Source organism: Falco peregrinus, chromosome 1, assembly GCF_023634155.1.
Source record: "Falco peregrinus isolate bFalPer1 chromosome 1, bFalPer1.pri, whole genome shotgun sequence".
NCBI lineage: Eukaryota > Metazoa > Chordata > Aves > Falconiformes > Falconidae > Falco > Falco peregrinus.
The window spans coordinates 58,215,448-58,238,864 of NC_073721.1; the positions used below are offsets into that span (position 1 = coordinate 58,215,448).

Below are 23,417 nucleotides of genomic sequence, written 5' to 3' on the forward strand. Positions count from 1 at the left end.
TGTGATTTTGTTTGAGAACATTAGTTTGTTCATCCCATGAAAGCTGTTAAGTAGAGGTAAGTGATGGATTTCCCTAGGGCTAGATGCAGTCACACTGTTGAGGAGATTGAGGTGGAAGACAGTGCAGTTTTGCAGAGAATTCTAGTTATGCCAGACAGTGACAATGGGAGATGACACTTGCTTTCTCTTTGCCTCAAATCAGTTTGTACTTTGTTCAGCTCAGTGTCTAGGTCAGAAAAGTTATAGTAATCTGAGAAAGTAATTGTCTCTAGTAAAATTCAAACAAAAATTTTCCAAAATGTTCCCAGAAATTGGGCAAAAGAGTAATTTTTTCCCCTAGCTCATCCCCCAATTTTTTCTCCTCGTATTTGAGTTATTTAACCACTGTAAAAAATAACCCAAACAAAATTTATTAAAACATATCTCTGTTTTTCAATTCAACATTGCCACGTGAAACTAGAAGCTATAAAGCAAAGTTTCAGCAAGCCCAGATTTAGGGACCTTTCAAAACCAAAACATTTAATTTTGAAATAAAAGCTTTCTACTTTTTCACTGCCTGCCCCCTCCCCCTTCTTTTTGAGCAAAACAACACAGCTAATTATTTGAGATCCCTGAAAGTTTTCCAACCATTTTCAGCACGCCTGATGTTAATCAGAACAAAATACCAAGTTGTCTCTCTGAGGAGCAGTCAGGCAATAGCAGCATTTGTAAATGAACCCTCCTGCTGGCTATCGAGATCTAAACCTGTTTCAGAAAAGTAAAAGGTGCTATATCCTCTTACCTATCTCCCGAACCACTGCATTCTTAAACAAAGGTTATTGTACAGTAAAGCCAGTATCACTGCCTCTTTTTCCTGGCCGGAATAAGAGAGCTACTAATTTCCTTAGGTACTCTGCAGGTGTGGTTGCAAATACGGCAAGATAGCGATCTCTGCAGCTTCGATGTGGGAGGAAGCTGCTTATTACTTACATACCTGGGGTATCCGAGGACAGGAGTGTTATCTTTCCAAGACACGTCAATGTAAAGCCACAAGTTAGAACCCACTGTGTTTATGTTTAGAAATTGTTCTTTTATTTTAAACCAAGTGATTGCAGAGTATCTAATTGAGATAATTGAGCAAGACATTTCAATGTCATTCCACTCAAGCCAGTTTTGAGACCTTTATCTTCAGATCTTACTCAAATATTCTGACACTGATGTCAGTATGAAATTGCTTGAGTAAAGACCTTGGAAGAGTTGGGTAAGCATTACACTTCACCACTTGTCTGACAGGAAGACTTGACTTATGGTTATGGTATTTAGCTTCAAATTATCAAGAGAAGGGTTTCTTAGTCGCTTTTTTAGAATTGAGAGAGTAACTTGTTTTTTCCCATTGTTTTTCACTCTACGACTGTAAGTTCTTCGGGGCAAGATCTACCAAGGAAAGTTTGTAACCCAATGTTATTATACTAGGTGAGAGTAATTAAAAAACAAATGTTACTGTGACTCTAAGACACACACAGCAGAATTTCCTTTAAACCCTGTTGCTGTATCAAATCCTCTTTCAGCCCTTTATGTGATGTTATTCAAGGTTCTACCTTTACCTAAACACAGCCCTTACATTGGCTTAGAAAGGGATAAAAGATGTAATAAGGATTTATTTCAGATACTATGCAAGTCATTAAGGTTTCAATTCATTCATTCCTGGCAATAACTTCTCCTCTACGTAGCCCTCCAAAACTAACAAGACTAAAGACAGTAGCGGATATCCTCACTATGTTATTCTGTAAGTTAGTATAGTTAACCAGTAGGCTTTTTATTTAAAAACTAGGACATAGGTTGGCTGATGCTAGCTAAGTCATCTAGAAGACTTCAGTGAAGTGTGAACGTAGGAAAAGCACTCATCTGAGCATAGAGACAAGGCAAAGAAATACAGAAACAGCCAATTCAGGGTGATCCGAGTACCATGTGTATCATCAGTAGCTTCGGAAATACCTGCAAAGTATGCCTTTGTAGCAGCCGTGCTGATCACAAAGTGAATACTGGCACAGAATCCTTGGTAAACATCTGAAAATGCTCAAGGCTTCAAAACATCTGAGGGTGAAGTTTCATATTGCAGCAAAATTCATCTAAGAGCTAGTTGCCACTAAAATAGGAGGTCTTGCTCCTACCCTGGTCCCAAGCTTAGAGTGTTCTGCCCGACTCAGCAGTATTGGCTCTGGCACTCTCCTGGCCAAACGCTAAATTCGTTTGAGGAGATAAAGCAACAGAAAATTACTCTTTTCCTTTTTCTGACAGATTTCCAGGACTGCTCTTCTCTAGTGGCATGTAGCCATTACCTCAGCTTACTACAACAGACAAACTCACCTCAAGTTTAGTGGGAACGTGAGCATGGGCAAATGGCACTGTCCATAAGACTTGCCTAAAGCATCAAGACTAACAGGGAAATAAGTATCAGAGGTAGAAAAGACATTAGATGATTCAGCGCACTTCCCTGCAAGTGGATCATTGCAGTTCATTGTACCTAGTACCAGAAAGCCGTGGGGCTTTTCACTACCTCTTTGTATGGTTCTTCTAAGGTTATTGCAAGGTTTTCAAGACAGAAAATATATAAATTTTTATTTTTTAAAAAAATGAAAATAGATTAAAAAAGTCTCTAGACATCAGCCAAATTATAGGAACAATTTAAAACAGAATAACCAGTCTTAACTTATCCTTAATCGACAAGTTAAGAGCCTTGCAAGCTTACTTACAGCAATTAAGAACCCCATGACTCACTCCTGGCGGATTATAACTTCTGACAGTAGAAGACTGCTTCATTAGGGCTTCATGAGCTCTACAGAGCCATGAGGATTTTAACAGAAAAGCTCCTTCTGCATTGATACATATTCCTATAGAAAAATTTTCTGACAAAAAAAATTTCTTGATTAGGTAAGTGTCTGTTCTTCTAGTCCATTTGCATCACTCTTGTGACAAAGTCAGAAAGCTCTCCGCATAGTGCAATCGGGAATTCACCTTGCTGACAGCACTCTCTGCTTTCTTCTGGCCACATGAAAGCAGTTTTCTGTCACCTACTTCCCTTAACACAGTGTAGAAGGCAGACAAGTGTGAGCAGACAGCCTGGCACATGAAACACACCAAGAGTCTCAGCTGGTCTCAGGAAAGCTACTCTAACCTGTGCCAAGGCAGAGTCAGCCCTGGAGCCTGGTGCTATCTCTGAATGTCTCTATACATGCATATTAGGTCAGTTTTAATTTTTCTGTTTCAGCAGCACATATAACACTTGATCACAATTTTAAATGCTTGCATTCTATTAGAAAACTGATTTTTTGCCGGCACAGATCTTTTTTAACCTCTTAATTCATATAATACTTCTGAAGGTCCTAAGATTTTTGCACAACGCTTCTCGAAACACGTGAACACACCATAGAAACTTATACCAAAGCCAACAGAAATTTATGGCTGTCAGCATCTCAGTGAACTAGGGCGCTTTTAACCTTGGGCCTCCAGCATTCATGGTTTATGTGGCAGGTGAGACATGGTATGGCCAACAAGCCAGAAAATTTTTGTGTAGGTCATGAGAGGCATTGAGTCTGTTCAGAAAGAAACATTAAAATAAGCTACCTACACTTTCTCCTCTACCAGGGGATCCAGATGTATGTGCCAGGGGTCCCAAATTAAGTCTCCTGCACCTAGCCAGGGAGGGTCCAGGCTGGAGGAGATGCTATTACTCAGAGACTCTGACTTCTAGGGGTAGTGATCTAATGGAAGACTAGATATCTGATGGTGACCTCTCCCACAAATACCTCCAGGAATTAAACCTCAGCCTGCCAATGCAGCAGAACTCCAACCTGTAATGGTGCCATCTCTGCAACACACACAATTTCTACTCCGCAATCTCTCCTCTTGCAATAGATATGTTGCAAAGTGGCAGAGACCCTTGCCTTGCATGATTCAAATCCACTAATTGCTGGTCTTCCCTGCTGTGTACTCACACACATACCACATGCATTTGTCAGCCAAGTACTAGCAAGCAAGCCATGAACTGCATAAAGGCAAAATGTCCCGTGACTTGCCTGCACCAGTGTTGGGAACCGGAACATTCATCTTGGAGGAAATCATGCTGGCACACCTCCCCTCACCCTTCCCAGAAAGGTTTCACTCACACCTATAAGAAAGATTTTTAAACATTTCTGGGCTGATGCCTGGGTGCACAGGCCAGGACCTTGCCTGCGTAGCTGTTGTGCTGCCACATGGGTGCTAGGCAGTCACCTGAGCAGGCGAGGAGCTTCAAAGCTAAGAGATCTAGGAAGCTGTGAGCAAAGGAATTGGCCAGCAGCTGAAGGACATCTAAGGGCAGCTCATTCAACTGCTGACCAGCCTAGGGGGTAGCCCATGGTGACTGGGAGAAGCCAGCAGTGTCATGGCATCACAGAATGGTGGGTAGCCAGTGGAACAGGCCAGGTGGGTCCACAAGGTTTACGACAGCATGACAACTTTCCAAGCAGGTTTTCATGAAGCTGGAGAACCAGCCAACCCAGCAATACAGAACCCAATCAACATTTTCAAACGGAGAAGTATTGCATCAGAAAACCTATGATCAACTCTGTTCATCAGACATCACTTCCTCATGTATGCTAAAACTGGGAATGGGAAGTGCCTGACTTGTTAACACACCTGATGTTTCTTCCTTCTCCTCAGACCTGATACACAGATGGCTGACAACACAGACAGATATGTGGAGCACAGAACACCTTGTGCAACAACTGCATGGTCCTGCTTACAGAAAAAAAGGGGAGAGAGGAAATGAGAATTAAACTAGCAACGTATCCCCTGCTCCACTTGAATAACTCCTTGGCTCTGTCATAAATTCTCTGCACGTCTTAGGCAAGTTAGCAAACAGTTTGTAGCGTGAAATGAAAGTAACAACAGCCAGTTCACCTGACATCAGGAAAACTGAGACATCTCAGAGGAAAGAAACTAGAAATACAAACAAAAATTATCATGATTCTATTGTTATAGATTATGACTGGCCCTTCCTCCAAATAATTATTGTTTGAAAACATCCCTTTTAGACACCTTCCATTTATGAACCCAAACATTGTTTACTGGCACTGCCAACGTTTGGCGAAATTTAGTGTGTTCTTCACTGTATCCCTGTCATGGGAGACATCATTTTACACATGGTGCAAGGAGCACCAAAACATCCAGTAGACATAGCGTGGCTCAGAAATGTGTCCCACCCTCTGAATTCATACTTGAGGACACATCTTGTTCCACATAAGACATTGTCTAGCCTTATGTGGCTCTGAATCAAATTAAATGAATGGGTTTATTACATTATTACACATGCAGCTAAACACTGCTCACTTGTCCCCAGCAAAAAATTCTTCAACTCTGTAGGGAATAACCTGGGAGTCAGTAAGTTAATTAATGGTTTCACTCGGCACCAGGGACAGTCTGTAAGAAGTACTGAGCAGGGCAGCTCAATTTTCATTGAACATATTATACTAGGAAGTCTATATTAATAACTTCAACAATATATTACAGTATCCATTGCAAAACAAAGAAACAAGGAATCAAAGATACTGTAAAGCTATTTGATGCTCTCCTAAATGGGAGCAAATCTTAATAGCTGTCTATTAAGAACTCCTTTTATACCTAACATTTTGAAAGAATTGTACAGAGGAACCCAAGCCAATCCATTTCAGCTTCTAGAGACAGGAACACCTGTTTGATTTCTTAATTCTATTTCTGGCTGCAACCATCCAAGCTTCACTTTCTTCTTTCTGAATACATAGTCACGACTACTATGCGTTCTGCCTGTGTCAGGACTGTGTCTAACACAAAACATAACAGAGCATCTCTGAGTCTTTACTGCTACCTGCATGGTGCCAAGCATGAGTAAATTCCTCATCTCTTACACTATGCCTCCTGTCCCTCACCATGCCAGATTACAGAGGGAACTAGTCAAAATTCAGCCAGTCAAAAAACGATCTACAGTAAAATTCTGGAAGTTCATAGTTGTCTGTTTGCTGTTGGAAAAAACATGTGCTGAAAAGATTCAGACACATCTTCCTGATCTGCAGCTACTGGAAATCCATTAGTAGGTTTTGTGGTGAGGCAATACCAGCTTTTCTGCTACTCATTTAGCACTTACCTCAGGCATTTAAAAAACAAAATGTTTTGATCCTCTCAGACACTTGCACATGTTCCTCTCAGGAACAGTCTAACTGATACTAATAGAATAGTCCACAGTTAAAACACCACCTCAGGTGCACAAGAATATGCACAAAACATTAGCCCAGCGTCCCCTCTCTGTTCCCCATGAAAACAAAACATATCACATTTTATTACCAGCTTAATTATTGTTTAACTCCTGCCCTTCTACTTTCTTGTTTGTGTTGGTGTTCACGCGATCTATTTAGATTGCGGGGTTTTTTCTGAGCAAGCTTACCTGGGAACTTTTATCACTTTTAGCAAAATGGAGCTCACTGTCGACTTTTTGCAGTGCCACAGTACCATAAACGACAAATCCTATTTCTGATCCTTGAAACCTGTGTTATAGCTGAACTATGTATTTTCCCTCCCACACCTTCCTTTCGCGCTGTAACCCCTGACTTTTCTCAGCCTCCACACCACATTTCCCTCCCACATGATAGCTAAATTTAAATCATGGCTGGATGAGACTGTAGCTCAATCAGACATTACAAACTTTATTCAGGAATTACTGAGAAAAAGGCATGCATTGTGGAAGTCAGACTAAACCATAGCTGGACTTAGCTTTAAAAAATCTCTTTTTCTTCCATGCATCAAGCTTTTCTTTATGTCTCAAACATATATTAGAAGCCTGTAGTTGACAAATATCCATAGGCAGTGGTGGTCTATGTGCTTTAAAAAAAGGTTCACAGGAAGGCACCAGCTGCTCCCATAATTTCAAGGAGACTCACTCTGTAGGCTAACAGCACTAGAAACTAAACGCCTTTGGCACTGATGCGTAGCGTACCTCTTCCAACAAATATGGAACAACAGAGTTTCCCAGAAATACACTGCACAGGACAACATATAAAAGCTCTCTCAGAAGGAGCCTTGGTTCCAGAGCCTGAGGGTCATAAAACCACAAGGGGAGGAAACACATCCTTCTCCTCCTTCACACCTTTGGTTCCTGGGCAAACATTTTGAAGACAGTTCCTAGAGACAAATCCAGAGGGATTTCCTCAGCCATTTCTTATTCATTTTCCTATATTAGAGGCACCAGCCCTTCATTTGCATCTCATCTGTGTCAGTGGGTTTCAGCCTTTCCTGTTTATAGTTTATACACCATCATGGTAGCAGTGCCGTCATGATAATTATAGTTGTGAGAGAACTTCCTTGAACACTACCAAGAGACATTTAGTGTCTAGATAATGAGGTCAGCCATTACCAAGATTTGCGGAACAAGGACAAATTGTTTTGGCAAGGTGCCTGGTTCACTCCCAAGTCTGGCTGTACCACCTTCTCCTGCGGTAGACCCCACCTGCTTTTCTGCATTACTATTCAGTGCTACCTTCTGCTTCAGGCTCTTCCACCCCCAGGATGAACCATGGCATGGTCTTCCCTCTGCAGAAGCTCCGTGCTAAGGGCCACCACCAGCACAGAGGCCAACAGAGAATCCTTCCAGACAAGATAACTACAGAACCGACAGTGAGGGGGAAAGGGGAGGAACCATAGGCCAAAGTCACATTCAAGTTAAGTGTTCCTAAATAAACATCGCTGAAAATACTTCTAAGCTGTTGTTACATTGCAAGTAGCAAGGGGAAACACAACTTAACCTGCTACTCACAAACGTGTTCCAGTCTTCCCAGCAGACCCTATGTGCTGCTGCTGCCTCTTCAAGGCAGGCACACGCCCCAGGGCATCTCTGCTCTACTCCAGCCTGTGAGATCTGACAGTCCAAGTTTTATTTAGCACTTAATCTCATGTCCCATTCAAGGCCAGACTAACACAGCCATTTCCTCATTCATACCACTGCACCAAAATTCATACTTAGGCACTGGAATTTTCAGAGCTGTGTTTTGTAGACCTAATAACTCTAAATATGGCTTGACTGTGCACTTCAGTGGAAGATACAGCCATCAGAACAGGTATATTACAATTGAATTCCTGGTCCGAAAAAAATCAGCAGCAAAACTATCACAAAGAAACACACATCTTAGAACAGTGCTCTTGTTCTCAGCAGCTATGCAGAGAGCAACCTTCATACAAAGCAGGAGGCTGACTTAGGAAAAGCATTGTAACTACCTAACGTCCTAGCAATCAAAACAAAGCACCTTGCACTCCACATGGGTGGTAAGTCATTGCCAGACATTTACTCCTCCTATAAAATCCTAAATCTAACCTACACAGGCTATCAGGATGTCAGCATAAGGCCTGCTCCTCTAGGCTCACTTACCATTTTACAGAAGAAACAGCACACACCAACACTTATTACTGCACACAGACTTTGCAGCCGTTCAATGCGCCCTGAACCAGATATCATCTTCTTGGCTAAGGCTCATACTGTATCTGTACACAACTGTTTCTCCTAGTGTTGCTACAGCTGTACATTATGAAACTCCTTAAACACCCCATACATCAGCTTTTGGCACAGCTCTCTTGAGCAGGTGTGTTGCGCAAAGTATTCCTCAGGACTAGCAGGGATTAAATGGCATTGTGTGGGTCCCAGGAGCTGCAGTTTATATTGCTCTGAGCTCTATGAGGCCAAGTTTCCCCTGTGTAGCAGAGCCAAAGGATATTGTGCATTCAGATAGACAAAGACAGAAGGAGAAGGGCTGTGACTAGTGTAGCATGAGGCCAGCACCACTGAGTTTGTAAATCGCTGACTTGCAAGGATTTCAGATAAAGCTCTCCATATAAGGATGCTCCAAAATGCAAACATCTGGACAACAAGCACTTCTGGGCTAAAAACATTTGTCTGATACATTCAAGAAAGGTACAAAAAGCTGGGAAAGAGATGCTTTGCATAAAATATCTTCCTAAAACATTCCTACAGCAAAGCTTCCATGACCTTGCCACTTTTGCTCAAGCATGTCCTTCGGTATCACGTGGTTGGGATACTTTGAAAACTCGGAATTGCTAAAGGCTTTTACTTCTAGAGGTTTTGCTGCCTTAAGACACAGTGACACCATGTGGCCAATTGCTCAGCCCGGAGGTGACATGCTGATGGCAAGGGGGGTGCACAATTCCCCCCCCCCCCCCCCCCCCCCGCCAATAACTTTAGCCTAAGGATGCTCCAACGCAACTATATTGACTAGTGAGAGTAAACGTGGCTAGAGAAATTGTCATCTGAACAGGTATACAAACCAAAGCAAACGACCACTTGGGATTTCAGTTTATGTTCAAAAGTCCAATGCCTGCAAAAGTGTCCTCCAAAAACATACCTGCAAGTTCAGCAAGTAGATACCCATCAGCACAGTTTGCACACGTGCCAAAACACCATGCCCACTTGGTAGATGCAAACAGCTAGTAGAACTATGATTGTATGTTCTTTTCAAAGAAGCGCACCTGAAAGATGCGCCTAACCATCTGGGGTTTAACTCTGCAGTAATACCACAAAATTTTGTAATTAATTTTGAAAACTTATAGTTTTTTGTCTTGTTCTCATGGCTTGCTTTCCTTCCAAGTATATGCAGATATCTGTAAAAATAAACAGAGGTATTTCTAAGGAAAGTATTCAAATTCACAAGTGGGGATATTGCTGCCAGAAATGTTCTTGGTAGCTGTTATCACTCCGCATTATATAACATGGTGACTGCTGTGATGAGTCATCTCTTCCAAACACAGGGGTTTTTCCAAATCAAGTACTGCACCTTCAGAGGGTACAGCTCATGGCAAATGGTAAGAACGGCAGATTTCTTTGAAAGAGAGACACAAAGACAAGCAGGCAAACAGGCAGATGACAACTGAATACAGATTACTTATCCCTCAGAGTAATACATTAAATAAGCTCTTCACAGAGAAGATATTTTTTTTTATAGTGGGACTGAGTCAATAATGTTCAGTAAGGAATGAGTATTTTGAGGCAGGGTGCATAATATCTTGCTCTCGAGGAGAAAGTAAGGGAAAATAACAAATGACTCTCAGTCGTATAGGCTTTGCAGTCAGTCTTCCAAAATTATTGCTTTTTTTATTAATTAGTTAGATAAATTACCTACCTGGAGCTCAACACTGAGCAAAAAAGTCACACCAGCATGTTATTTCAACACTATACAGTGCATCTGAATTTACATTAAATAGGTTAGTTTGAAAAGTGATGTAACAGGATTTTCACCCACATACGTAACAGTTTCACTTATATACATAGTAGTTAGTGCCCGGGAAGCACCAGCTAGTTAGATACAGAACCTTGTGATTGCGCAAAGTGGGAGTTTGAGGTGAGGAAAATTAATGACCTGATCCCTCAGCTTTTGTCACCCTGACTAGTGAGATTGTGCTGCCATCTTATGACCTGCAAATTTTACTTGGCTACAGCAATAGCAATCTTTCTGCTAGGCTGGGAGGGGAGTGCACATGTCCCCGTGGTATACAGGCAATTGCAACGACCATGCTTTGAGCAGCTGAGCCTTCTATTACATTAACACTTATTTTCTCTCCTCAGCTTTCTTACCTGTGACTCAAGGTGCACCCTTCAATATCATTGCCATTGCTAAAGGAAGTGCTGTCCACAGACAGGCTTGCGTAGGGACTGGGGGCAGCCCTGCAGAGGGGTGAAACCTATAGTTTAAAGGAGGAGGGTTTTGTAATAAAGGCTACAGAACGCCCCCCCTGCTGCTCACAGAACCATCCACGCTGGAAAGCAAAACACATACCAAGGCAGTATACACTACAAAAGGCATACTCTTTACAGCAAGGATGGAGAATGATTAAGTGATTATACAGTTTTGCACATTGATGCTAAAATTTTCCTCCCCATCTTCCCGAGTGTAAAGCTTGTATATTTATGGTAGAATTTTTCTTGCCTGAAAAAAAAACAACACACAACTGTGTTATGGTTGGCTGTATTCTGAATCTAAATGGGGTTGTTCCATCTCATCAAATTAAATAAAACAGCTGTATGTCAAAGTGGTTATGCTGTTCCCCTGAAACAACAGGCTTCAGTTGCAGTGACTGCATTTTGGAATACCCGGAAAAAGCTTAGTATGACCGCAATCACATGGGAAGCAAGCTGGGAACCCCCACGCTAGTAACCCTGCGTTCCTGCCTTATACCTCATCTATATGTGCTTCTGTCAGTGCTCACTCCCAAGACACTTCAGAAGTGAAGACATAGGATCAAACCTCAAAACCCTGACAGTGTGAAACACATGTGCAAGGAAGGGATGGGGACACGCCAGGCAAGCAGGCTGCAGAGCTCTGAGCAAACAAGGTCGCTGTTCTGGGCTCAGATGACTTTGGGAGAGCCTACAGAAGGCGTGCACAGACTCAACACCTCGGACTGGAGACAAATCAGCAGTCCTTCACAGCCGAAGCCTCAACCGCCATTATAGACCCAAATCCAAGTATTTTCTCTCTAATCCTTGTATGTCAAAGTAAACCAAAGCATCCTGCATTTAGACTCCTGATTAGGGTTTCCAGAACATACTGTATTTTCTTTCACCTGGATATGGCACGAGGGTTCCCAGCTAGCAGCTGAAGGTTATGTTTGCCTGTTCCCTGTTTTTGAGGAGGCTAATTGCATTGCACTGACTGTATAAATGGAACCTCAAAGCCTGCGACAGTGGGGACTTTATATTTCCCTGTAACACTAAGTTATTCAGGGCAATACACAGCCAGCTGAATCAACTCTGAGACTTCGCAGTATATTTCAACAATCATAATAATAACAACTATTACTACTGCGGCAGTGCAAAGCTCTGGGCAGATTTACAGCTAACCCATTCGCAAAGTCAAGAAAAGAGGAACAGTGTGGAGTCACTGGTTACAGTCCCTCAGTGAGTCTGCGATGACAGGCACAGACTCCTCAACACCAGTATTTGTTCCTTCAGAGGACAAGGAAAGCGTTTGAGGTTTCTTTCTTTCCAACATTCCTGACAGCAAAGCAGTTTGTCAGGGGAGACATTTGGTAGAGTCACATCAGGAGGAGCATCCTTGACAGTGCTGCAAGCCAGCAGTGACCCAGCTGACACGGCACAGCACGGGTGCTGGCGAGACACTGCAGCCATGTGGCTCATGGGCCTGAGCGCCAGGAGAGCGTAAGGGCAAGGGCCAACCACAAATTCTAAACCTACTGTGTGAGACCCAGCCAGGGCAGCTGAGCCTTTGGAAAAGGCTCAGAAAGGATGTGCGTACTGTTGTTTCTGCAACTGTAAAGGCTTTTTACTCTGGAGAGCCACCTTCTGATCCCCTTTTCAGAGCTGGAAGTGAATTCCAGTTCTCATTACCAACTGCTACAGCTCCTTTGCAAAAAACCAATATACTGTTTAAGCAAGCAGTAGAAGAATTAAACCATCTCCTGTCAAATCTTACCTTTTTTAATACGCTGTATCCAAGTGAGAGAACAGAGTTCATTCTTTTCCCTTCAAGCAAGCTTCCAGCAAGCAATATAATGAAATAAGCAGCATCAGCTGGACATCATTTCAAGTCTCCTGCCATGAAAAGCTGATCTTGATAACTATCTGGGGAACAAACATTCCTTTCAGCAACACATAGCTGGAGCTGATATACTGCTATATATATATATAAGTATAAATACATTTCTGCTGACCTTTACCTATCCCCCCCATTACCATCTTTTACAGCTACCTTCTTCCACAGCCAAGAAAATATTTACTCTTTCTGCTGGGTTTGGATGAAGCGTGCTCTTGCACAAAAGGTCAGCTGAAGGCAACATACCAGCGAAACTCCAAAGCAGCCAGCCTTCAGACTATACCCAGAATGAAGTTTCATGGCCAACAGTCATTACGGCTAATCTCTGCACAGAGAAATGCTCTAGCCTCAATCCCCAAGCCCCTACTGCTCCACTACTGACTTCATACCTTTCCAGTAAATCATGATTCTAGAATACATAAAGAGGAAAAAAAAAAAATCAGTCTCTATACTCACTTGTCATTTCTGTAAGATGCTGCTCACTCTAGCACCAATCTAGATTTGCAAATGCGTAAAATCCCATTGATTTCAGCTGGAAACTTTTCAGGATGTTTGACATCTGGTCTCATAGTAGTCTCATGGTCAAAAATCCTGGAGACTGTTCAGGACTCCACCGGCTGAGCTGAAACAAGAAGTCTTTAGAGTAGACAGATACTGCTAAAGAGACCCTTTCTTTCTTCTAAAAAGGGTAGAAGACCTACTTATGACAGTAGAAGGTATTCTGCCGTCAGAAAACCTCTATGAATCCAGACTAATGTTCAAGGATCGCTGGTGTTTTTTGTGGGATGGTGGTAAGCCAAGGATGCCTTGGACATCCACAGCTAGCAAGGACACATCCTCTCTTTCAGGCAAACTTAAACCAGATATGGAAACAAACGGTCACATGTTAATGATAAAGGTAAGAAAGGGTCCTGCTTCCCTTCAGGAATCCTTGCCATAGCAGTGTTTGCATCTCCATATTGTTAAAGCCCAGCTTCATGCATACAGATTTGTTTTACATGTATGAAATCCACCTCTGCAATAAGAGTTTGTGCTGGGCCTGATATTTCTTCCTCATCTCACAATGAGGGCTTAAGAAATACCATAAGCACTGACTGAGCCCCTCTACCCTGAAGCAAATAATGTCTTTAAATCTTTCTAATATATAATTGTCACAGCACTATCCAAACCAGCCAGCCACAGCAAGGCTTTTACCATCCCATACCAGGTTAATGTCCGTAAGTAGTTCCCACGCCCTGCCCCGGCACGGCCACCAATCCCCAACAGGGTTTCAACAGTTCATCTACTGCCCATGCTGTTTCTTCATCCTTTGCAGGCCAGTCCACCCTGCTGCTTGCCTGTGCTGCATCTGGACTCTCTCATCATCCAGGCTCCTCTTCCAGGCAGCCTCTCCTCATCTGGGCCTCCTTCTTCTCCCAGGGCCCCTCCTTGTCTCTCCTAGATCTGGGGTGTGCTCTCTCTCCTCCCTCTGCTTCTTCCAGGTCCCTCTTCACCCAGTGCCCCACTTCCATACCCCTCAGAGCTATTTAACTACTCAACAGAACCAGCCACAGCTGCACCTTATCCATGTCAGCCAACCCACCGCCCCTGCAGCCAGCCCACAGCTGTATGTTATCAACGTTAATTAACCCAGCTTCAATCCTCTACATACACTCTCCTCTCTATTACAGTAATACACCAGGCTCTTCCTTCCCTGATGCAGTCTGGTCCCAGAACAGACTCAGCTGCGGCAGCAGCCCAAACTGCCAGTAAGAGTGGCACAGAGACCTGAGCCCGCGCCACCATTAACTGGAGTATGTGGCAGTTTGAGAGCCTGCTAACTGGGCTGGAGCCCGAGACCTGATAATACCTTTCCTTTCAACCTACTTCATCATCATAAACCGATCATCTGTATTATAATAAGAGACACAGAACTTGGTTTATGAACTTTGTCAACAATAAGAGCTCAAAATAAAGCTGGCATTTTTCTTACCGGAGACTTGAGGAAAGAAAGACAAGCAGAATTCAGAAACCCCTAACAGACTGAAACAGGCTAAAATAGGAGTAGAACGAAACAAAGGAGCAAGGACAAAGGAGAGGTCAACAGCAGAAGCTGAGGCCTCTAGCTGCCTTGGAGGCAACCCCAGAAGAACATGGTCATTTGGTGTGTGGCTCTTCCCTGGAAGCGGCGGTAGATACCTGCTGTGCCCACAGAGGTCAGAGCTGAGGGTGCTGCAGAACTGCCAACCAAGCAGACAAGTGATGTGATCCAAGCTCATCAAGAGCATCTCTTGTTTCAATGAAACGTTTTTCAGATGATAATGGCTTTTGAGAAAGCAGAGTTTTTCTTTTTTTCTGCTGAACTCTGTTTGGAGGTGCGTGACCTGATGCTATCCCTTTCAGAGGCAGGAAAAGATTGAAAACATGCTTTCAGTTTTTACATTTTTTTCAACGAAAACCTAAAACACATGAAGAAAAAACTTACAGAGATAAAAGCATTCCTGATTGTCTCCACACAGAACGCTGCACTGCAGAACTGAGGACCTCAGCAAAGAAGAACCACCCTTACAGGCCACAGACACTCACCTGCTCCCAGAACATTTGTTATTCCAAGTCACCTTCCAGCCAGGCTCTCCTTGACTCTGTCAGCTCTGCATGCGGTGACCCACATAAAAATCACTCCCTATTTTTTGTGTGCAGCAGGAGGCTCTGTCTTCCAGGAACACCACCTCATAAGGAGAATTTGCATCATTCTATGGACAGAATAACAGGAAAGCAGCTGAGACATGCACAGGCATTTGTCAAGGCAAGACAATGATTTAGCCTGAGCAGCTGGCTCGGAGGTCATAAATGTGCTTTACTACATGAGTGCTAGATGAAATGACCCTGTTGCCAAACTTGGCTAAGAGCTGGAACAGCCACAGAGCTTGCACAGGATTTATGAGACTAACCTCTGGATTCTTTCCTGAACCCAGGAAATTGCATTCCTTTGAGGTCTGGACTTAAGTCCATTGATAACGCAAAATTATGCTCTTCTGCAGGGCGAAGAAAAGCAAAGTAGATGCACTGGAAAGACAAATTGCCTTATGTGGAGAACTGAAAGGAATGGAGAAGGATAATAAATATTCTCTTAAAAAATTCTACTCTCCTTTCAACCCAGAGGAAGGGAGAGCTCGTACACGCAAAGGAGAGGAAGCAAATGACTCCTCTATGTTCTTAGAAATTCAAGCTATTATTGCTAAATTTGTGAATTGAAAGATAGAGTAGTACTACCTGTCAGCTGGTGTGTGGTGTCTGTTACGTGGCTCATCAGGCAGACACAAATGATGAACATGCCCAGAAAGCAACCAGAACCACCAGAAAATGAAGTGGCGAGAGAAGATCAGATCGCTCTGGCCTGGGGATGACTGAACTCTCTGCTGAGGCACTACGAGGCACTTGCACCTCCCAGGACCAAAGCTTGCTTTCAGGCCTCAGAAGAAATAAGGCCATGTAAGGAGATGCATGGGGTTGGCTTTGCCCCAGCAGTTCTTATGCTGGTGGACAGTGGTTCTTAGGCTATGCAAAATGCATTCAGTAGCCAGAGACAACTGAAAAAAAAAGAAAATGTTAACGCTTATCTCTGGTCTTCCTTCCCCCTCTTAGGGCATAATATTCCATATGAACCAGGGGAAACACAGAGAGGGCGCAGCATGAGCCATGGACCCTAAGGAAGCTGAAATACCAAAAGACTAACTTCACATTATATGATGCGTAACGTAATGATTGATAAAAGAAAGCTTTCACCTTGTGAAAAAATACGGAGATTTCAAAACTGGTTGTTCTAATATGGAATCAAACCCAAGACTTTCTTCTGAGCCCACCACAACCACCCATGTACCAATAACCAACACCCTGCTGGTCGGAACCCTAGTCTAGGAAGTGGGAGAACCTAAACAAGCACAGCCGAGGCACAAGTCCCAGCCTCGTAATCCCCACAGAGAGCTCCAACTTGTAGTTAAACGGCTATTTCAAGGAGAGTTTTACCACCTTTCTTTAAGAGGATAAAACAGATTTATGCAACTAAGTGCCAGTCTTTTCCCCAGTAGGAGAAAAAGATTATTTAAAAAAATATCTTTCTCACCTCGTGACTCTCTGGCAGTTAGAGAACAAAGGACCATGTTATTTTCAATTCCGATTAGTGACTGAAAAATCGGTGTGGAATCAACAAGCAATGAAGTAAGCAGAATTTGTTCCTTGGCTTCTACATCGACCTCAAAGTGAGAGATCTTGAGAAAATTTCTATAACCTGTCACTAGAGCTTCAGTGATGGAAAGCAGTTATTACCTCTTGATAAAAGCATTAGTTGTCAGCATCCCAAGACAAGAACTGTACTAACAATAACCGATTGCAGAGCCACTCAGTTATGAAAGTATACAAATTACAGATGTCAGTGACTTGTTTCCAAGAAGGTATTGTGTCCTGTGGCCATTGCTGATACTGTCATTCATTGCCTTACAGAGGAAAATCAACTCACCTTGCGACTGAACAATTAGCATCTCCTAACCATGCTTATGCTGCTAATCCCGGAGCAGGCAGCGCACACTGTATGCTCGCCTCTGGCCCTGCACGGGGAAGCCGGCCACCTGGTCAGGACCTGAGCCGTCTTGCTTTCTCTTGCAGATGTAAGTCTTCTGGCAGAAGGACACTTCTGCTGGGGACCCTACTTTCTACAAAGAACATACAAGTAATTACAAACCAGATTTTTTTAGTCTTCTGTTTTTCCTTTTCTTTCCACTCTCCATTCCTCCCCTCCTTTCCAACACGCATTTATATACACCCATCCCCAAACACATACACACTCACATACTTCCTTTTATGAAGGGGGGCAATTTAAGAATTGGTACTCCTTGAATGCACTTTCTGTCTTTTTTTTTCCTTTAGAAATGTGCAATTTATACCTCTGGTTTAGTTGATTTTTTATTTTGCCTAGCTGAGTTATGATTCTGATTCAGCACATACTGAAATTCCACTGCATGTACTGGAGTGAAACATTTCTACATATTCTACATATTTTCCCATTGAAAAGTAGAAACTAGTAAAAAAACCCCACTTGTGAGACAGTAACAGGCAACATGGCTTGTAAGAGATCACTTCTAAAAAGCCACCATGTTTCAGCAGCCCAATATTTTCTTCCACAGAGCCGAAGGATGATGATAAAATGTTGATGATAAGAAGTATTGGAAATCAAGAGCGTAGGACGCAATGTATCAGTGACTACAGGCTGAAGGCATTGGCCTTCTACTGATCACAAGAACTATGAACAAACCTCTGAAGCAACAGACTGAGAAGGATAAGGAGTTGTACGGGACCTGTGGCAGGAATATTGCCATGGCAATCATAATCACTTTTTCTTTTTGGTCACATTTTGTGTGTATACTTAGATGGTAAAGGTGACCTGGAACTGGAATCGCCTGGGTCACAGCCAGCGAGACAGAAGCAGACTGTGCAAGAGGTAGAGAAAAAAGAGAAAGCAGACATCGTGCCCTTAGGTGAGTGTACAGACAGCCATAGAAAGAACAAGACTCCTGGGAGGCAGGAAAGTGCCTGTTGCTGATCCAAATGGAGCCCAGGAGGGCTCAGCTTTACGGGGAGTGCTGTGCAGACTGCCAGGGAAGCAGTAAGTGCTGGGGGCTGTTCCAGCAATTGGATGTGATGCTTCTACCAAAAAGTACAGACCACTGACCTCTTCCCCTTCCGCCACAGCAGCAGTGATGCCGTTAGGTATCAAGGTAGTCTTCCTGCATCAAGAAGATGGGTGCCTCCGATCCAAAATGGTCCAAAGATGGGAGGATGGCTGGAGCCAAGGCTCTGTGCAGCCAACACCTAGGCTAGAAAAATTAATCCACTTTGAGTTAGTGCTTGATGTCTGAGGACGTCAGACTGACACTATCCAGGGATGGATCCTGCAGATGGCACAGGCTTATTGATTCAAAACTGTCTCACTGAATTCATAGCATATTAGAATGACAGTGGCGCATTTGAACTTTCTTTTCTAATTGAAGGCAGAAAAATGCACGGTCTGTTTCTACGCAGGACATCTCCCTTCAACTGTCTGGCCACCTTGTCTCCTATCTGATACTCATATTTCACTATTTTCCCTCCAATACCAAATACTTTATTGTTTCGGGACCAGATCCTTTGTAAACAGTGGCAGCCCACAATGAGCCACCAAGCAGTCACCTCACTGTATATGGAAATGGGCCATAATTTAGAATCAGCCAGACTAGTTATGACAAACATATCTAGTAACTCTGCTAGAGTTACTCGGTTATCTTGGTTTGGCATGTGGCCACACTGACCCTGAAAGGCACGGTATCGCTTGCCCCTGCTTCTCCTGATAACCCAATGCACACTCCTGCTACTTCCTTCTCTCATCCAGCTGAACATTTTAATCTTGTTTGGTGCTGGGTTTTTTGTTTTGGTTTGGTTTTTTCCCCCTATAGGACTACCTCTCAGTTAGGTCAGCAAGCAGGAAAAAAGGCATGACTGTCCCTTTGGGCAGCAAGGTATTCTTAGAACAGTTAAACTGAAGCATAAAACTGCACCTTTCACTAAAGTGACTTTAATGCAGGCATAAATTTAAAGTCTGAACGCAAGATGTTAAATGCTCAGTGGCTTAAGTAACTGAAAAGATACAAGCCTAAATGAATAGAACATAACTCTTTTTTTTTTTTTTTTTCTCTAAGTGCTATCTAGAGTCAGGGCCCAAGCACTTTTAGGTTTAATGTAAATTTTGCATGGACAATGTTTTGAGACTCTGAAAAACAGCGAGGTTTAGCTTTTCTGGTTTTTGTCCCAGACAATGACAAATGGCAGCGACATTTTGCAGTGAATGCTGAAAGGAGCTTTAGCTCACCAGAAACGTTAATTTTCCTTACAGCCAAACTTCAAACAAAGTATCACTTTCTCTGTACCTAATACTACATTTGGCTCAGATTCCAGTTCTGAATGACACGTATGGAGCACTAAAAAGTGCAGAACAGCAATTTTTCCTGAAGTGGCAGAATTACATATTTCTTAGCAAAATACAGCAAAAATTTTTACTATTTTTATTTTGTCATCAAGTGTTGGTCTTATCCCACGGCTTGATAACAAATGATCTGATAACGTATTAAGAGAACTGAGTAAGTTCTGATTTATTTTTTTTAAAAAAAACCACAACCAAAAAACCCAGTCCCCAACCATCTCTACACTTTCACGTCCACACAGGGAACAAAAACGGGGGATGTCGAAAGGTCACTTCTAAATTACACTGCGCAGCATATACTCTCATCTGTCACTTCACTCCTGACCTGTGGCCACGAAGCACCCTTGCCTGCAGAAGGTGTCCAGGGACAGATGCGGCTTCTCCTGGGTAAGAAGCTACTAGTGTTACCGGAGCACATTTGCACTGAGACCTCCTTGTTCAGCACAGCGCCCAGCAGAATTCCACTGAAGCCTCATTCTGCAGAGCCACAGTGCTCAATGCGCAGCTACGGTCTCAAAGAAGTTTCACCTCTCCTGTCCTGTGGTTCACTTTTCTCTAATAAAGGCGTTTTGGCTACTTTCATTTCACAGTTTCCTCCAGATGATACTGTATGTGTATCAAAGCACTTCAGGATCAGCTTTAGCTGATGTTCATCTAAATACCTAACTGGACCTGGTACTTGCAGGTCCTCCAGTGAAGAACATCAAGAACTCCTTTCTTCCTCAGCTGTACACAGCCTAACAACACAAGGTCAAAGTATGGGCAAAGAACCCCATTAGCTTTTTCAAGAACCCTCAAGAAGTACAGAGGACACTGCCCCTCGCAGTGCCCAAATGTCTCCAAACTGTTGGGAGTCCCTGGAGCATTTCACGGGGCCTTACTGAGCAGATAGGACAGCAGGATAGAACCTAGTAAAGAAAGTCACCTGCACTGTGATCCAAAAGCCCACACTGAAACGGGTAAGCTGTGTCCAAAGGTCTCACAGCGTGCAAACAGCCTGTGGCCTGCTTCAGGGACACCTAATCTAAAAAAAAATAAGCCATATATGCTTCACATAACTTCGATTGCATTCCCCCCAATTATCTTAAATTCACAGGGTCTGGGCAATAAGGCTAAGGCAGAATTTAGAGACATTCCACCCAAAGACATGCCTTTTCACGCTGCTTCTCTTCTTTTTTGGGTAGTCTCCTTGCTACATAGAGAGACCACAAGATGAACCCGAGCAAAAAAGGAAAATTTTAAGAATCCACTGGCAAATCAGCAATCCTTATTGTCGCCTGATTCCAACATAGCTAGGGAAATCATCCTGCCCCAAAAGCACACCACAGGATGGACTGTTCCCTTATAATGAATGTGTTTACAGAGGCCTACATGTGGGGGAATTGTTTCACAGTTTCTTAAGAGACTTGTCACAAGCTTTTTCCATTCTCATTCTTGTAACAGAAATGTAGTACAAAGTGCTAACCAAAGGCATGACTGATGTAAGCGTCAAGCCGAGATCTTTCTGCTCAAGCTAATCCTTCTGCACTCTATTTTATCTGAAGCATTTTTCAATTACAAGCAGATTACAAGAATAGCTTTCCCCATCCAATTTGTATTAGTTTTATCAGCTGAGCTTGGCGTAGGCTCTCTTTTGCAGCTAAAGGTCAATTATCTTTCATTAAGTAACAACTTCAACATTGTTCTTGATGTTGTCCGTACTCCATAGGCTTGGAGAAAATGTATGAAGCACCCTGACTCTACAGGCTGCAATTAGCAGAATTTTTGCCACTAACTTGGAAAAAATTGTGATCTTGGCTCCATTTGTCTAAATCATCTCTTGAGCAGAAGAAATGTTTAGTAGTCAAAGTCTTCAGCAAAATGCTGCAGAACAGGCACAAGCATTTTACTGAAGCTAGGCCATTTCTAATTATTTTAAATGAGTCTCCCTCCAGTTCCCAGTTTCTATTTCCTGAAGGTAAGTTTCAAACCTGAGTTTAATTAAAAAAGGCCAGCTGACTTAAAAAGCATTCCCAGTGCAACTGAGTTGGGCCGACATGTTTTCCTGTTTGCACGTGGCACAGAGCTGCTCAGCTGAACCAGTTTTTTCAGTCTTTCTTGGCAGCTACCACCCAAGTGATAAACAAAGGGCTTTTAATTGAGTAGCAAAGCTTTCACTCCAGGGCAACGAAACAAAGAGGTCCTATGTGGTGTTGTCACCAGGCAGCCCCCTCGACCCTCTAGTTTCAAGGCCGCTTATCCTTAACCCCAACTGCTGCATGTGACAACAGCACAGACTGTCCGGAAGCACCCCTGGCCACACTGTGATGTACTGATGGAAAGGATTTTTCCTTTCAGTGGTAGTTTCCTACAGATACTGTATTTTCTCAGAAGCTCACAATTTTGTAATTTGAAACATAGATCTGTAATCTGCCCATTGGAGGTTGAGACAGTCCGCCTTCCCCCCAGGAGGGATTAAAATAGATGTGAGCTACCCCACAGGCTGGAGAACAACCCGTTCTGCATAAGCCACACTACGCTCAGTAAAACAAAAGTACTTGTAGCACTAGTGCCCCAAGTCTGAGAAGAACATGGATCGATAAGCCAGGGGGTTTTGACTGCTTTAATAAAATAAAAAAATAAAAATAAAAAAAAAAAGAGGGAAAAGAAAACATCTCTTGCTCAGATTGGACTGCTTAAATGTGTTTGACTTCCCCTGTTGCTGCCTGTTGCTCTTCTGCCACGTCCTACCGGCTCGCTGCTCATCTGGAACAACCACAGCCCGTGAGGGGCACCCTGGACACAGAGGGGGCGAACAGAAACGAAGAGGTGACAGCACAGAACCTGGCGGACGAGCAGTGTGGGCGAGCAGGAGCTGGGGGTACCCCCCACGGCTGGGAGGGCCGCGCTGGTCCCTGCGCTGCAGCAGGGCCCGCAGCCCTGCGAGGCCCCGCGTGCTCCTTCTGGGCCGCCGCTGCTCCCCGCAGCCGAGAGCCCAGGGCAGGGCTCTGCCCTCAGCAGGATCCCGGCTCCGCAGGGCTCCCGGCCCAGGGGATCCGAATCCAGGGACCACTGCCCTCTCAGGGCATGTCTTGCTGCCTCAGCAAAAGGCAGAGACCTCCAGCTCCTGCTGGCTTCTGCGGTCAGAACGGGAGCCCCGACTGCTCCAGCCAGCAAAATTCACTCTGTTGATGCCACCTGATACCTAGAAAACGCCAGCAAGCTGCCGTGTGCCACTATCCCACAAAAGCATGAGGTCGATCGGAGCTGTTGCTGGCAGGTTTGGCCGTCAGTAATGGCTGGGATCACGCACACTGTCCCCAGAAGGCAAGGTCTGTCCTCTCTGAAGAGTGGCATTTCCCAGCTGTCACTGACCTGTCCACTACAGCAGCAAGACCACCAAAAGCCCGCTCCGCAGGGCTCCCGGGAGCTCAGCAGCAGCGGCGGCTTTATTCTTCCTCCCTAACGCAGGGGAGAGCTGACTTGTGGCATTCAAAAGCAGGTACGGAGCTGTACGGGTCCGGCTGGGCCCCAGAGCCGCCCTCACGGTGCTGCGCTTGCCCGGGGAGCAGGAGCGGCAGTGGCAGCAGGGCAATCACAGTCGGTGCTTTGGCTACGGCCCAGCAGCGCTCCCGCTCCCGCAGCATCAAGGCTGTCTCTCCAGCATCCCCCCAGCAAGGGGCTGTGGGTGGGCAAGGTCCTGGCAGGGGTCACGGCCGGGACAGCTGACCCAAAGTGACCAGCGGGATATTCCCTACCGTGTGGCCTCTGCTCAGACATAAAAGCTAAGAGAGAGGAGGAGGAGGAGGAGGAAGAGGGGCATTTGTTACTACGACGTTTGTCTTCTG

The 23,417-nt window shown here is 44.0% G+C and overlaps 1 protein-coding gene across 11 annotated transcripts in view; it reads right to left on the minus strand.

Moving 5' to 3' along the window:
• Positions 1 to 17,286, minus strand: part of LOC101922643 (cytosolic phospholipase A2 beta) — a 52,350-nt gene extending 35,064 nt beyond the window's left edge. For 4 of the 11 annotated variants that reach the window (XR_008745683.1, XM_055795232.1, XM_027778491.2 and 1 more), the window contains exons 1-5: positions 17,098 to 17,286; positions 15,855 to 16,171; positions 14,781 to 15,677; positions 13,059 to 13,224; positions 12,483 to 12,601 (exon numbers count right to left, since the gene is read on the minus strand). Coding sequence is in view for 10 of the 11 variants with exons in the window: in XM_055795232.1 (XP_055651207.1) it covers positions 12,483 to 12,524 (42 nt within the window). In the remaining variant the exon portion in view is untranslated. Of the gene's footprint in view, positions 1 to 12,482; positions 12,632 to 13,058; positions 15,678 to 15,854; positions 16,172 to 17,097 lie in introns of all 11 variants that reach the window. The other 7 variants (XM_055795175.1, XM_055795207.1, XM_055795184.1 and 4 more) reach the window with 7 other exon arrangements.
• Between the last annotated feature and the right edge of the window lie 6,131 nt (positions 17,287 to 23,417).